This window comes from Andrographis paniculata, unplaced genomic scaffold (genome assembly GCF_009805555.1).
Source record: "Andrographis paniculata isolate CXL003 unplaced genomic scaffold, ASM980555v1 Contig52END, whole genome shotgun sequence".
Taxonomy (NCBI): domain Eukaryota; kingdom Viridiplantae; phylum Streptophyta; class Magnoliopsida; order Lamiales; family Acanthaceae; genus Andrographis; species Andrographis paniculata.
The window spans coordinates 8190234-8204718 of record NW_026137587.1 but is presented as its reverse complement, the minus strand read 5'-3'; the positions used below and the strand labels follow the sequence as shown (position 1 = coordinate 8204718).

Genomic DNA, 14485 nt, shown 5'->3' with positions numbered 1-14485 from the left:
TTAACTTATAATTTGATATTCTTATAAAAAATAATACTAGTATATTTTTATCCGAAACTAGGAATATTGTAAAACAAAAAAATTGAATTTTTTCCTCCAAATAAATAGGCTTTGAGTTTGCACATACATATTTAATATATTTATAATTTATTTTATAAGGTAAAATGCATGTCTGCGTATTGTGTCCCACAAAGGACTTCGATTTAATTCCTTATGATAGATTAGTTTGACCTGAATTTTATATTTGAAAATATATTATATTACATGAAACATTTTATTTAAGTGCATCGTTACTAATATATATATTTTTTTAATTATTGTTTGAAATTAATTGAAATGAAGTGTTATTTTAAATTTTATGTAAATAATATTTTAATGTGATATTTATAGAGAAAAATAATCTTTTATTATTTTAAAAAAAACATGTTCATGTATTTTGCTACAAATCTTAAGGTTGTGTAGTGCGTATTCTTTTAATTTACCTTTTATAGTAAAACAATAGTAAAATAGTATGATATTTCATTAAATTATTTGACCATAAAAAATAAAAAAAAAATCACAATTATTTGTTATAAGGTATATAATTGACGTGCTGCGAGCAACTTGATGATTAAAAAAAATAAATAAAAGACATTGCACGTATAAAGTAATAATTGAAACGATATTCAAAACAAATCTCTATAAATACATACCAATACATTTTTATTATTCGTCAATGAAATTATTATTATTATTATTATTATTATTATTATATGCTATTATTTATTTATTTATTTATTTATTTATACATATAAGTTGATTAAATCAAATTTACACTAAATTTGACCGGTTCAACGGGCAACCAAAATTTTAAAGACCGGTCGCATCCATCTCATTTCACATTTATGGTGTAGACCGACTTCATTTATTACTTTCCACACGATGGTCACAGTTTTTATTTTGTGTCAATTATTCCATCACAGAAAAAATATACTCCCTTTGTCATAAAATATACTGCCTCCAAATGTGGCGTTTGCTTTTTCACATGAATTTTTGAATATTAGTATTATATTGAATTATAGTAAAAAAAAGACAAAAATACCCCTATTAGTATGATGTAATATAAAAGTAATGACATTTGTGTAATATATTGTAAGTTGAAAGGGTATTTATTATGTTAAGTAGGTAGTACAATTACTAAATTAGGAAATGATAATTTTATTCTAGGATGAACGAAAATGGAAAATAGTAACCTTTCAATGAGACGGAGAGAGTATAAAAAATTATATATATATATATATAAAGACTTTGACTTATTATAATAATTTTTTTTCCCTATTTTTTTCCTATTTTTGTAAAATTAAAAATATATAATATCCTTTTTACATAATATTACATTTAAACTATTGATCAATAATAATAATAGAAAAGTTATTCAATTAAAAGATTAAAATAAAAATCAAAATATAGAAATTCAATAATAGAATATATGTATATTTTAGATCATTTGGTATTGAGACAAGTCACATTAATTCATAGGTTCTAATTAGGCTAAAAATGCTTACTCAAGCATTCAAATAGGAGTTACTATTGTGCATAGGGTATGATAAGATTGACCAAATTAGGCCAAAGGAGATTTTCTATATTCACATAATAATTAATTTGCACCCAATGATAATCAATAATTTTGGTTATAAATTTCATGAAATTGCAATTAATTTGTTTCTCGTTTATGTCTATTGATCATTTTTTAAAAATAAAAATATTTGGATTGTCTATTTATAAGTTTCAAATATTTGCAATTTATAATGTTATTGAACTTTGTTTGTTTAGACCTGAGTTTTTTTTTTTTTTTTTAAGAATTATTTGAAATTTTGAAATTTAAAAATAATAAAATATTAATATTTGATGTAATATTTTTTAAAAATTAAATAATTTTAAAGTCTTCAAAATCAGTGTATAAATAGAGCTGGCTAAACTATGTTATCTCCATTAAAATAATTACCACAATCACAAATAATCATGCATTGATGATGAAGAATGGAGAGTGGTGTGACTGTGAGAGTCGAATATAATAATAATTTCACCTAAAAATTTAAATTTTACATAATTATATAATCAACCAACAAAAAATAAATAATATTATTTTATATACATATATTGTTTAATTCACCCTCACTCATTGTATATACAAATTACTAGAAGCATAGGATATAAATATATATATATATATTAAATATATCTTTATTAACCGCACTCTATAATTTTTTTATAAATCTCTTTATTTTAGTTCAAAAAATAATTTTCAAATAGTATTATATAAAATCAAAAGTAACAAATATTACTTTTTAATTTACTATAATATTTGAAATGGTACATTCAAGTAGAACGGAAGGAGTATAATTTATATTACAGAACATTTAAATAAAAAATAAACATAATTCAAAGAAACACATCTTATAAAATTTATTCACTCGTTTGAGTCGAATACTTGTCATGTTGAGTGAAAAATTTCTTGATGGCATCTTCCTTCTCGTCGACAAAGTCGAAGAAGTTGTGAATTGCCCGGGTAAGAAGGACTCTCTTGTTGCCTTTTGTATCTAATGTATTGGCGGATGGCTCGAGACAAGAAGATAAATAGCGCGGCAAGCGCAACCGAGCCAGAAATGAAGTATAATTCCCTAAAGCTACTCAAATGGAGCTTATTAGGCTCGGGCTTTCTCCTTGGTTCCACGCGATAACTCTTCTTACAAAACCATTTATCTAGGAGCTTCTCGAGCTCCCCATTCTCACCGAGCTTTAAGATTGCTGTTGATACATCGACAGTGAAGGAAGAGCCTTTCTTGAAAGCCTAAGATATAAGGAAAAAAATAAAAATAAAAATAAAAATCAATGATTGATATATATTATAATGAACTCCTAAGCTTGTGTTGATTTATATTATATTTTCAAATTATTAAATGACCATCATACTGAAAATATATACTCCATGGCTGCTGCTGCTGCTTTAAGTCAGCAGAAAGGGGGCCATAAGTGCCACTTTGGTTTTTATTTTTACAGAAAAATAAAGGAAGAAGACAATGAAGAAGAGACGATGACAGTGACAGTGACAGTGTAAAGGAAGAATTCATTTTTGCCATTCCAACTGTCAACTATTGCTTGCCATGGATGATTGGGTAATTACCTTTGCATTAACATGCAACCTGAATCTTTGAGACTAAAATTAGGGTTTTGAAAATTGTAAATTAATTCGTACTGTAGAATATAAATAATAACCATTAAACATACAATTTTAAATTAAATCAAAAATAAAAAAAGGGTTTTTTGATCCACCACGGTTTGTATTGATATTTTACTTTCATTATTAGTTGGTATAGTATTTTGAAAGATTTTTACCTGCAGTGCAAACTAAAGCAACTTAGAAGAAAGTGTGTGATCATAGTAAGTTAGCAAATTCACTTTAAAAAAATCATGAATTTTGTTTTGGTGGAATCCTTTGTGTACGTACTTACATTTCAAAGATGGTAATTACATTTTATTGAATAGTATCCAAGCATAATTATTTAAATAAAAAAGTATTTAAAAAATATAAATTGTAATGCTATTACAAAATTAAAAGATCTGTTTAGCTTCATTATTCGTTTTTGGTTTGTACTTTGTACAGTTCATAAACAAGTTTGAGGCTGTGGAGACTAATAAAATTGTTTGTTTATCTTTGCAAGTTATTGCTATAGTTAGAGAATTATTTTTTGTACTTGTATCAATTAAATACATAAATTTTACAATATAATTATTGGAATAATCTTGAAATTGAGCAAGTAAGTAAACAATAACATCACACTATTAATTATCATCACTGAAGTGTAGCTTTTACATAACATGAGATCTTCTTAATGAGGAGATGATGCTAACGGAAAAACATACATAACATGACATTTATAACAAGAAACTACTTCTAGGGACAATTTCGATCCTAATTTATTATATATAGCATTAACATGCATGTCGTGTAGATCAACTAAGACAGTGCATGAATGCATAGTTTATGGATTGGATTAAGGATCGGACTTGTCACCTTCTCTTCCCCCACTGGGAAACATTCTCCCGGGAACGTTGCTACCGGGGTTTCCAGGAAAGTTTCCTCCAGGGAAATTCCCACCTGGAAAAGTACCACCGGGAAAGTTGCCACGAGGAAAATTCCCACTAGGGAAGTTACCACCTGGAAAATTACCACTGGGAAAATTGCCACGAGGAAAATTTCCACCCGGAAAGTTGCCACCCGGAATATTCCCACCAGGGAAGTTTCCACCTGGAAAGTTGCCACCCGGAATATTCCCACCAGGGAAGTTTCCACCCGGAATGTTGCCACCCGGAATATTCCCACCAGGAAAGTTGCCACCTGGAAAGGTACTACCAGGAGAGTTTCCTCCAGGAATGTTTCCACCCGGAAAAATTCCTCCGGGAAAAATATTACCCGGAAAAATTCCACCAGGAAAAGCACCACTAGGAGAGTTTCCACCCGGAAAAATTCCACCGGGAAAGATACCACCAGGAAAAATACCACCTTGTAAGTTGCCACCAAGAAAGTTCGCACGAGAAACTTTCTTACCAGGAATATTTCCGCCCGGAGAAGTTCCTCCGGGAATATTCTCATAGGGATAGGTGCTTGGAGGAGTGGTATATCTGGGAGGATCTTGTGGATTTCCTACAACTTGACCACAAGCTAAAGCTAGTGCTAACACCAACACAACCACCCATTTCCATTTCAAGTTCCTTGCTGAGAAGCTGTCCATCGATCGAATATATATATATATATATGATTGAGCTTATAAATAAGCTATTGTTATTAATATTTTTCTCACTTTAATAAATTGCACTTCTACAATCGATCTTATTTATAGGCAACTGATTCACATGGAGATTCTCAAGTCTTTTGTGGTCTTAAGTCGTTGCGGTCTTGTGCAACATAACTTGATTGCTCCAAAATTCCAATTTTTGTCATTTTTGTGATTGTGAAATTACAAAAAAAAAAAAAAAAAAGGAAAGAAAATCTATTGCTGATAATATATGAGGATGAATTAATTATATGCTGTTATATTTTTTCAAGATTTTATTTTTAGAAAACATTCGAGTGGTTTTTCATCCAGATAGTATTTATATTTTCAGTGTGTTAAGGAGGACATAAATGTGATTAATAATGATGAAGTATATTAATTTCTCTCTATCTCGAATGTTTTTAATTTTTATTTTTTTTAAATTTAATTATTGTTTGTTTGTTTGTAAATTCCCATCTATTTTGCTCATTAAAATAAGTTGTACATCTATATATATCCCTCCTAATATTATATTTTATTTGCAGTATAAAAATTATGGCTTGTTTCAGGATATATATAAAAACATATATATGTATAATTTTTTTATAAAAAATTAAAGTAGTGTGTTTTTTTGTTAAGTCAAGTCTTTTTGGACATATTGCTTTACCTTGATAGCACGTTTTGATATTACATGCATAATGATAAAATATAATTGACTCACTAATACAACCATCAAAATTAAATTTAATAAATGCAAAAATTTAATGAAATTAGTTCAATATTTTTATTTTTAGACTAGATAATATACAAGTACATCCTATATCATATTCACCTCTACATTATAATGAAAATTTTATACACTGTAAAAATTTTGATATTCTCTATATGGCTAAAAAAAATCAATTAAGACGGGGTGTTAATATCTATTCACTATTTTATTATTTTTAATTTAATAAAAAATAATTAATTAAGAAAATTACAATTTTAATTTAGCAAACAGAAGAGGTGTTAATGGGAGCGAAAATAACAAGATGAAAATGTAACAGCATCTTAATATGCTGTGGTAATATAATACGATTTGATGGCTCAATGACGAATTTGACTTGTAAATGAATAGTCCACAAGGCGAGCTCATGTCCGGTTGCCTTCGCAAAGAGGGCACACACACACACACAATTCTATTTTGCAAGAAATGATTGGATTTGTGACGGTGAAGTCATAGTTCAAACCATCACTGCCTCAGTCACCTGCCACACATGTTGACTTGCCTATCAGGTTTATTAAGTTCGGCCGGGGGTTTACCCAGTGTGCACTTTCGAGAAGCGACCGCGGGTTTCACGTCAAAAAAATAAAATGATTGGATCAATTTGGTGATATATCACTCTTTTTATAGGTTTTTTTTTTTTAAAAAAAAGGTGAGAGTTCGTCTAAAAATTATTAAATAAATACTTGATAAATTATTTAATTATTTATTTTATTCAAAAAAATGCTATTAAAATATTTTATTTTTTTTCTATTTATATACAACTTGCATAATTAAATTTGCATTTATAACTTAACATCAAATATTTTGTGAGAATATTATATAATTTATCCATAATATATCTAAAATCTACATATCAATAATAATATTTTAGCAACATCAATCAAATAAAAAAAAAGTAAAATACTGGTATCAATAAGATCATTGTGCAATTGATAAATTCAAGCAATCAACAGCTAGTAGAAAATACAACCCTTAAATTTTTTTATCCAAAATACAGTAGATCACCATAGCATCCATGCCAACGAACCCACGCGCATAATGCACCAAGAAAAACATGAAGCGCGCGACTTGGCCCCTGAGTGTTGTTCGTGCTTGTTTCCACTAGTAACTAAATGTCTCATAATATTTTTTCAGAAAAGTCTGGAAATGAGATTTTCGATAAAAATATTTTATATAAGAAAAACAATTAAATTAAAATTTTCAATCCAATGTAGCATGATAATTATTTGTCCAAACTTATAAGACCTTAATATTGCTTATCCTCGCTATTAGTTTCATTCAAAATTCTCTATTGAGTATGGTTTGTACAATTCATAAACAAGTTTGTAGGTTGTCGAGATTAAAATTGTTTGTTTATCAATTTAAAACGTAGAAAAAATCATTTTCAATTATTGGGATAATGTCAAAATTAAGCATTACAAGTTGAGGTAGTAAGTATAGCAATAACATCCCAATATTATTATCATCATCGAAGTGTAGCTTTTACATAATACATATGAGATCTTATTAATAAGGAGATGCTAACAATAGAAACATACATACGATGACACTTATTATAACATGAGACTACTTAATTATATGAGACTTATTCGATCGTAATTTATTATATAGCATTAACATGCATGTCGTGTAGATTAACTAAGACCATGCATGAATGCATAGTTTATGGATTGGATTAAGGATCGGACTTGACACCTTCTCTTCCCCCACCGGGAAACATTCTCCCGGGAACGTTGCTACCGGGGTTTCCTGGAAAGTTTCCTCGAGGAAAATTTCCACTTGGAAAATTGCCACCAGGAATGTTTCCTCCAGGAAAGTTGCCACCTGGAAAATTACCACGAGGAGAATTTCCACCTGGAAAATTGCCGCCCGGAAAATTTCCTCCAGGAATGTTTCCACCTGGAAAATTTCCACCAGGAAAGTTGCCACCCGGAATGTTTCCTCCAGGAAAGTTGCCACCAGGCCCACCAGGAAAATTTCCTCCGGGAATGTTTCCTCCAGGAAAGTTGCCACCAGGCCTACCACCCGGAAAATTTCCTCCAGGAATGTTTCCACCAGGAAAATTTCCACCAGGAAAGTTGCCACCCGGAATGTTTCCTCCAGGAAAATTGCCACCCGTCCTGCCACCCGGAAAATTTCCACCAGGAAAGTTGCCACCCGGAATGTTTCCTCCAGGAAAATTGCCACCCGGCCTGCCACCCGGAAAATTTCCACCAGGAAAGTTGCCACCCGGAATGTTTCCTCCAGGAAAGTTGCCACCAGGCCTGCCACCCGGAATGTTTCCTCCAGGAAAGTTGCCACCAGGCCTGCCACCCGGAATGTTTCCTCCAGGGAAGTTGCCACCCGGAATGTTTCCTCCAGGAAAGTTGCCACCAGGCCTGCCACCCGGAAAGTTGCCACCCGGAAAATTACCACCGGGAAAGTTGCCTCCAGGGAAGTTGCCACCTGGAAAATTGCCACCCGGAAAGTTTCCTCCAGGAATGTTTGGGCGAGGAGGAGTTCCTCCGGGAATATTCCCATTGGGAGAGGTTCCTGCGGGAAGGGTATCACCGGGAGGATCTTGTGGATTTCCACCAACTTGATGACAAGCTAAGGCCAGCGCTAATGTCAACACAAACAGCCATTTCCATTTCGATTCGCTTGCTGAGAAGCTGGCCATCGATCAAATATATGATTGAGCTTATAATTAAGGTATTGTTATTATGTTCTCACTTTAATAAATTGCACCTCTACAATAGATCTTATTTATAGGCAGCTTATTATGGAGATTCCTAACTTGACCGTGCAGCTTTGAACTCGTCTTCAAATCTTAGTCGCAACCCGACAATCTAATTGAAGTCTTTTGTGGTCTCAAGTTGTTGCGGTCTTTTGCAACACTTACACAACTTATTCCAACTTGATGCTCGGGTTTCCATGTTTTTGTCATTTTTATGCTTGACGAGGATGACTTATATGCTTTTATTTATTTATTTTTTTAGAGAGATTGAAAGCAACATTCTATATTTCTTGAATCGTTTTTCATCCAAATAGACTTGATATTTTCAGTGATTTAAGGGGAAAATAGATGTGAATAATGATGAAGTATATTCATTTATCTTTTATTGTTCACTGTATTTAGTTACATATCTATATATATATACACACCCCTCCTCATATATTAAATTTTATTTGTACTATCAAATCTATGTCTTGTAATATATATATACAAATATTTTGAGCTGATACAGATACTCATCAATAACTTATTTTGGCTAAGCTCGATTGATAAAATATAATGAATAATTTATGTAGTGATTAAAAAGCTTATTATTTAAATAAAGCAACAACGTCTTGTTTCAGAATATATATAACAACAAATTGAATAAATCATGTTTCCATGTTTATGATTTAAAATAAATAAATTAAAGTTTTTTGTTTTTTGTTAAGTCAAGAAGTCTTTTTAGACATATTGCTTTACCTTGCTAGCACGTTTGATATTACATGCACAATGAAAAAATATCATTGACTCACTAATAAAATCATACTCTAAATAATAAGTTTGATGAATGAGAAGATTTTATGAAATTAGTTAGATAATTTTATCAAATGAGCTTAAACTTCCAATATATTTCTAATATTTTTAAATGAGATGATATACAAGAACATCCTCTATCATATTCACCCATACATTATAATGGAAATTTTATATGCTGTATAAATTTTGATATTGTCTGTATGACTAAAATAAATAATTAATGCTTTTAGATGTTAATAAATAAATAAAATTTGATATTCTCTATATATTTGTGTAAACAAAGATATTCTCTATATATTTGTGTAAACAAAGCCATATTGATTGGATCAATTTGACAATATATCAATTGATGATATAGAAGTATTATATCAAAATATTATTTAGATTAAAATTCTAATTATAAATACAAACCTTAGTTTTTTGAAAAAAAGAAAAAGAAAAACGTAATATTTTAAATAAAATTAGATATTGAATGTGATTCTAATTTTTTTTTTAATGGAAAATGTGAAAAAAGAAGAAGTAAATATAGCCTAAATTATTTAATTTATTTTTTATTCTTTTTTCTGTATTATTATTTTTATAGTTACATCTTTATTATTATTATTATTATTATTATTATTATTATTATTATTATTAAGTCAAGTCTTTGATTTTTTGTTTTTCTTTTTTATAGGTCTTTAAAGAGAGACAATTGAAAAGCATGTTTTGTTTTGCCGTGAGCGATGATTACGGTTTGATATTTTTATTAATACTCAGTTATTTAAAATTACAAATATATACATTTATTTAAATATTGTGAATATCAGTTGTTCAAACAACAATACAATATTTGGATTCCATTATTTACATAAAATAATAATAATAATAATAAATCAATTTTCATACTCAATCCAGAGTTTGTTTGATTAATTTGGTTATTTTCATATAGTAAAAAATTTTATATTATAATGTGTCTATTATAGTACTGATTAAATAGAATTATTACTGTGCAAATAGTACAAATAAAATATATTGATATCATATTACATATAAATTAACAACATAAAATACATATTTGTACATAATATATAGATCGATACAATACATCTAGAAGTAATCTCAACACATAAAAAAAAATAAATAAAAGTTAGATGATGGTTGTTTAATTTTCATATGTTGTATGTTGTATTTTAATACAGTATACTTTATATACTGTATTGAATTCAACAATATTTGATATATATATATATATATATATAGAATAAAATAATTGTTAGATGAACTTAAATGGGGTTGTTAAGACCCGAACTCGAGACCTAAAATTTTAATATCATATTAAATAATGTAAATAACTGTCTCATATAAAAACTATATGCAAGATGTAATATTTATATATGACCTATACATAAGAAAATATACCACAATTTGATGTAAAATTTATCCTTACCATATTGTGGATGAATATGAGTATGAGCCAGAACTAGAACTAGTATGCCGTAATTTATCGGTCGGGCCTAGTTTGCAGGGTATTAGGTTCGGTTGCGTGTTTATCCAGTGTGCACTTTCGGGTAGCGACCGCAAATCCTATGTCATCCAAAAAAAAAAAAAAAAAAAAAATTAACATACATTCCAATTCAGTTCCAATTCTAATTCCAAATTGGGTTGAAAGCGATAGTAATGGGCCATTTCCCTTTTGGATCACAAACTGCAATTTCTACCATTTATTCACAACCCAAAAGTTCAGACTCAGACTCAGAAGCAAAGCCAACAATGGAAGAAGAAACGGATGGCAATTGGCACTGCCAGAGCCAGACCTCTCTCTCTCTCTCTCTCTCTCTTACACTCTCTTCCTCACCGCCACAAACCGAAATTACGAATTATCCATTCAATTTTTGGCTCTCAATCTCTCTCTCTCTCTCTCTGCAAACAATGCTTCTATCACTAACCTCAACTCCTCCATAATCTCTTTCCCCAGCAACCAAAATCCAATCACCAGAATGATTATAAACCTCCCTTCATCCTCTTCTTCTCTCAGATTCCTCTCTTCCAATTCCAATTCCAATTCCAAATCCCAATTGTCCCTCAAAACCGCATCCCATCTTTCGAAACCCTTCTCGCCGTCTTCATACTCCAGATTCTGCGGAAAGGGGACGTTTATTATTGACACCACAAGATTTAGGCGGCCTGCCAAGTTTAAGAATTTCGCGATTGCTGCAGCAGCAGGCCTTGATCTTGGTGGATTTGAGAGTGCTCAATCAGTAATCGAAGCAGCTGCTGTGCTGACCGCAATCATCGTCGTCCACGAAAGCGGCCATTTCTTGGCGGCTCATCTTCAGGGCATCCATGTCAGTAAATTTGCAGTAGGGTTCGGCCCAATCTTAGCTAAGTTCAATTTCAAGAACGTTGAGTATTCCGTTAGGGCATTTCCCCTCGGCGGATTCGTCGGCTTCCCTGATAATGATCCGGACAGTGATATTCCTGTTGATGATGTCAATCTGCTCAAAAATAGGCCCATCTTTGATCGAGTGATTGTCATTTCTGCTGGTGTCATTGCTAACATTATCTTTGCTTATGTGATTGTTTTATTGCAAGTCTTGTCCGTTGGATTGCCTGTTCAAGAATCCTTCCCCGGCGTGCTTGTCCCCGATGTAACGCCCTTTTCAGCTGCCTCCCGGGATGGTTTATTACCCGGGGACATCATTTTAGGCGTTAACGATGTCGAGCTTGTGAAAGCGAGCCCCGGATTAGTGTCTGAGGTTGTTGATGTCATTAGGAAGAGTCCTAAAAGGAAAGTGGCACTTAAGGTTGCTCGGGGCAATGAGAATGTGATAATTAATGTTACCCCCGACAAGAATGTGGATGGTTCGGGTCGAATTGGGGTTCAATTGTCACCTAATGTGAAGTTCTCTAAAGTTGTGCCGAAGAATTTGTTTGAAGTGTTTAGTTACTCGTGGCGTGAGTTTTGGGGCTTAACAGTTAATGTGCTCGATAGTTTGAAGCAAATGTTTTTAAACTTTTCTCAGTCGGCTGGGAAGGTTTCCGGCCCTGTGGCAATTATTGCCGTTGGTGCTGAGGTGGCGAAGTCGAATTCGGACGGGCTTTTCCAGTTTGCGGCCATTTTGAATCTCAATCTTGCTGTCATAAATTTGCTTCCCCTGCCTGCATTGGACGGTGGATCTTTGGCGTTGGTTCTTGTCGAGGCTGTTAGAGGCGGGAGGAAGCTCCCGTTAGAGGTGGAGCAACGGATCACATCGTCAGGTATAATGGCTGTGCTTATTCTCGGGATATATCTACTTGTACGCGACACGTTGAATTTGGACTTTGTTAGAGATTTGTTATAATGTGCTTAGTTAGGTGTGTAATTTGCATTGGGCTTCGACATTGATTGTTATGGTGATATCGTTGAAAGGGGTTGTCGAGGATACAACATAGATTGATTGGCTTAGACCGTATGCTCGTCTACCTCGCTTGTATCTTGATTCGAAGGCGATTGCTACCTATTGGGTGCTTGATTTCGAATAACTTCTTATACTAGTTTTTTGAAGTTGCCATAGTTTAGTGAATCTATGGTTCGCGAGTTTGTGTTGGATATTATTTTGTAGCGATTGGGTTACGATAATTAATTTACTCGGAACATAGTGCTTTCTACTAGAGATTTACATGGTTAACAAATTAAGGGGCACTGTATCTTTTATGTTTGAGCTCGGCTCGATAACAATTTGGTTATAGTTTGTTTTTTTAGAGAAATGAGTTGGAAATTGTTTATTTAAACTCAGCTTGTCAAGAAAAATATATGTTTGAACTTGACTTGGTTCATTAAGTAATTTGTTTTTATTTTTTTCTTTTAAATTTGATATTATTTTTAAATTCACTTTGATTCATTTATTGTTATTTTTATATAATTTATTTGGTCTAAAGCTAGTATTAAAATTATTATATAAGATAAATTTTGATTTATCTTTTTGACAAATCTACACAAGTCGAATTAATGCAAAGAAATTATTTCTTGTACATGAAATGACAAATTTGATATATAATTGAATTCATGAATATCTTTTTGGTGTATTTACTTCAACATCTTTTAAGTCCATTATAATTTTTGAAAATTACACAAATAAATACATCCTTAAATCTTTCAAACTTAACTAAAAAAAACAATATTCAAAGTATTTAAACCGGGGTTGAAAAAGCTCAATAGTGCTTCATAATGTGATAAATCATATATATTACAATTATATTATATTTTTAATATATAATACATAAAGTCGGAATTGGTAAAAAATTTTAAAAAATCCAACAAGTTTCGAGCCCAGGAGTTTGAATCGAACTTGTTTATGAAATTAATCAAACTTGAGCTTAACTCATGAACAATAGCTCCCATTGAGTTTGAAAAATGAAAATTTTCGCTCGACACAGTTGTATCTTAATTTCATGTTACTCTACAAGTATAGAAGCATTTTATCTCATTCATCGATCGCATTAGAAGACTTGGCTTTAAACAAGGATATTTCTCGTCAACTACTTTGTCTTTTACTTCATCGTTATTATTGAACTAATATCTCATCAAATGCCACAAAATGACAAACATCAATTGAGCCCGCCTTCTTTGATCTTTCTTCTACACACACCATTCAATTAATTTATTGTTTGACACGTTACAACGACGACTTTGACATATTTTATAGATTCTTGTTAGTGCTAGGTACACTTTCACTTTTATCTATACTTGATCCAAAGGCTTTTTAACTTGACATAACAATGGCTTTGCCAGAATTTGAATTGCTAAAAATTGTATTGTGAAAAAAAAAAACAAAAAAAACTTTGCATAACAATGTATGGACGTTAAACTTTGTATATGTGAGTTATTCGTTAATTAGCAGTATTTTTGTGTCTAATTTCTTGGATCTAGGCTTTTAGATCTAGGATTTTATTATTATTAAGATAAGTATTTGAAAAATATATTATAATCATTGAATTTCTCTTATTTTAAATATTTATAACATTCTTATTTATTTAAATAATTTATATGATATTATAAATATATAGAATTAAAATTCAAAAAATTCAGTTCTATATTCCAACGGAAAACTTATATAGTTGAGTGCTATGTTTGGTGTTTGTCGCATGCTTATGACTGATTTTAATTAAATTTGGATGTTCTCTGTTGAAATTTCAATATTTAGATGTTATTTATTTATATTATCTACATAAATTCATAACAAAATCTTTATCAACCACACAATATGTAATGGATGACAAAATCTTCATCAACCACACAATATGTAATGGATACTTACAAGGTTGATCTTCCATTGCCCATTGCCTATAAATAGCTATTTGCTTTGAGTGAAAGATCAAAATTTAAGTGAAAATAAGCTAAGCAACAAACTTTAATACATCAGAAGTGCGATGGGTTTCTCAGCAACAGCAAAA

General features: G+C 31.0%; 3 protein-coding genes across 3 annotated transcripts; 1 reads left to right on the top strand and 2 right to left on the bottom strand.

Annotated features, from left to right (window-relative positions):
* Window positions 1-4034: 4034 nt before the first annotated feature.
* Window positions 4035-4772, bottom strand: LOC127254454 (uncharacterized). Its single transcript, XM_051279545.1, has one exon. The coding sequence runs from the start codon at window positions 4770-4772 to the stop codon at window positions 4035-4037; it is 738 nt and encodes a 245-aa protein (XP_051135502.1).
* A 2222-nt stretch (window positions 4773-6994) lies between these two features.
* LOC127253975 (glycine-rich cell wall structural protein 1-like) lies at window positions 6995-8287 on the bottom strand. The gene is made up of 2 exons (XM_051278808.1): window positions 7866-8287; window positions 6995-7823 (listed from the first exon to the last, which is right to left on the bottom strand). The coding sequence occupies exons 1-2, from the start codon at window positions 8216-8218 to the stop codon at window positions 7235-7237; spliced, it is 942 nt and encodes a 313-aa protein (XP_051134765.1). The 5' UTR covers window positions 8219-8287; the 3' UTR covers window positions 6995-7234.
* Window positions 8288-10824: 2537 nt separating this feature from the next.
* LOC127254902 (probable membrane metalloprotease ARASP2, chloroplastic) lies at window positions 10825-12703 on the top strand. The gene has a single exon (XM_051280250.1). It carries the CDS (start codon window positions 11050-11052, stop codon window positions 12391-12393), a length of 1344 nt encoding a protein of 447 aa, XP_051136207.1. The 5' UTR covers window positions 10825-11049; the 3' UTR covers window positions 12394-12703.
* Window positions 12704-14485: the final 1782 nt, after the last annotated feature.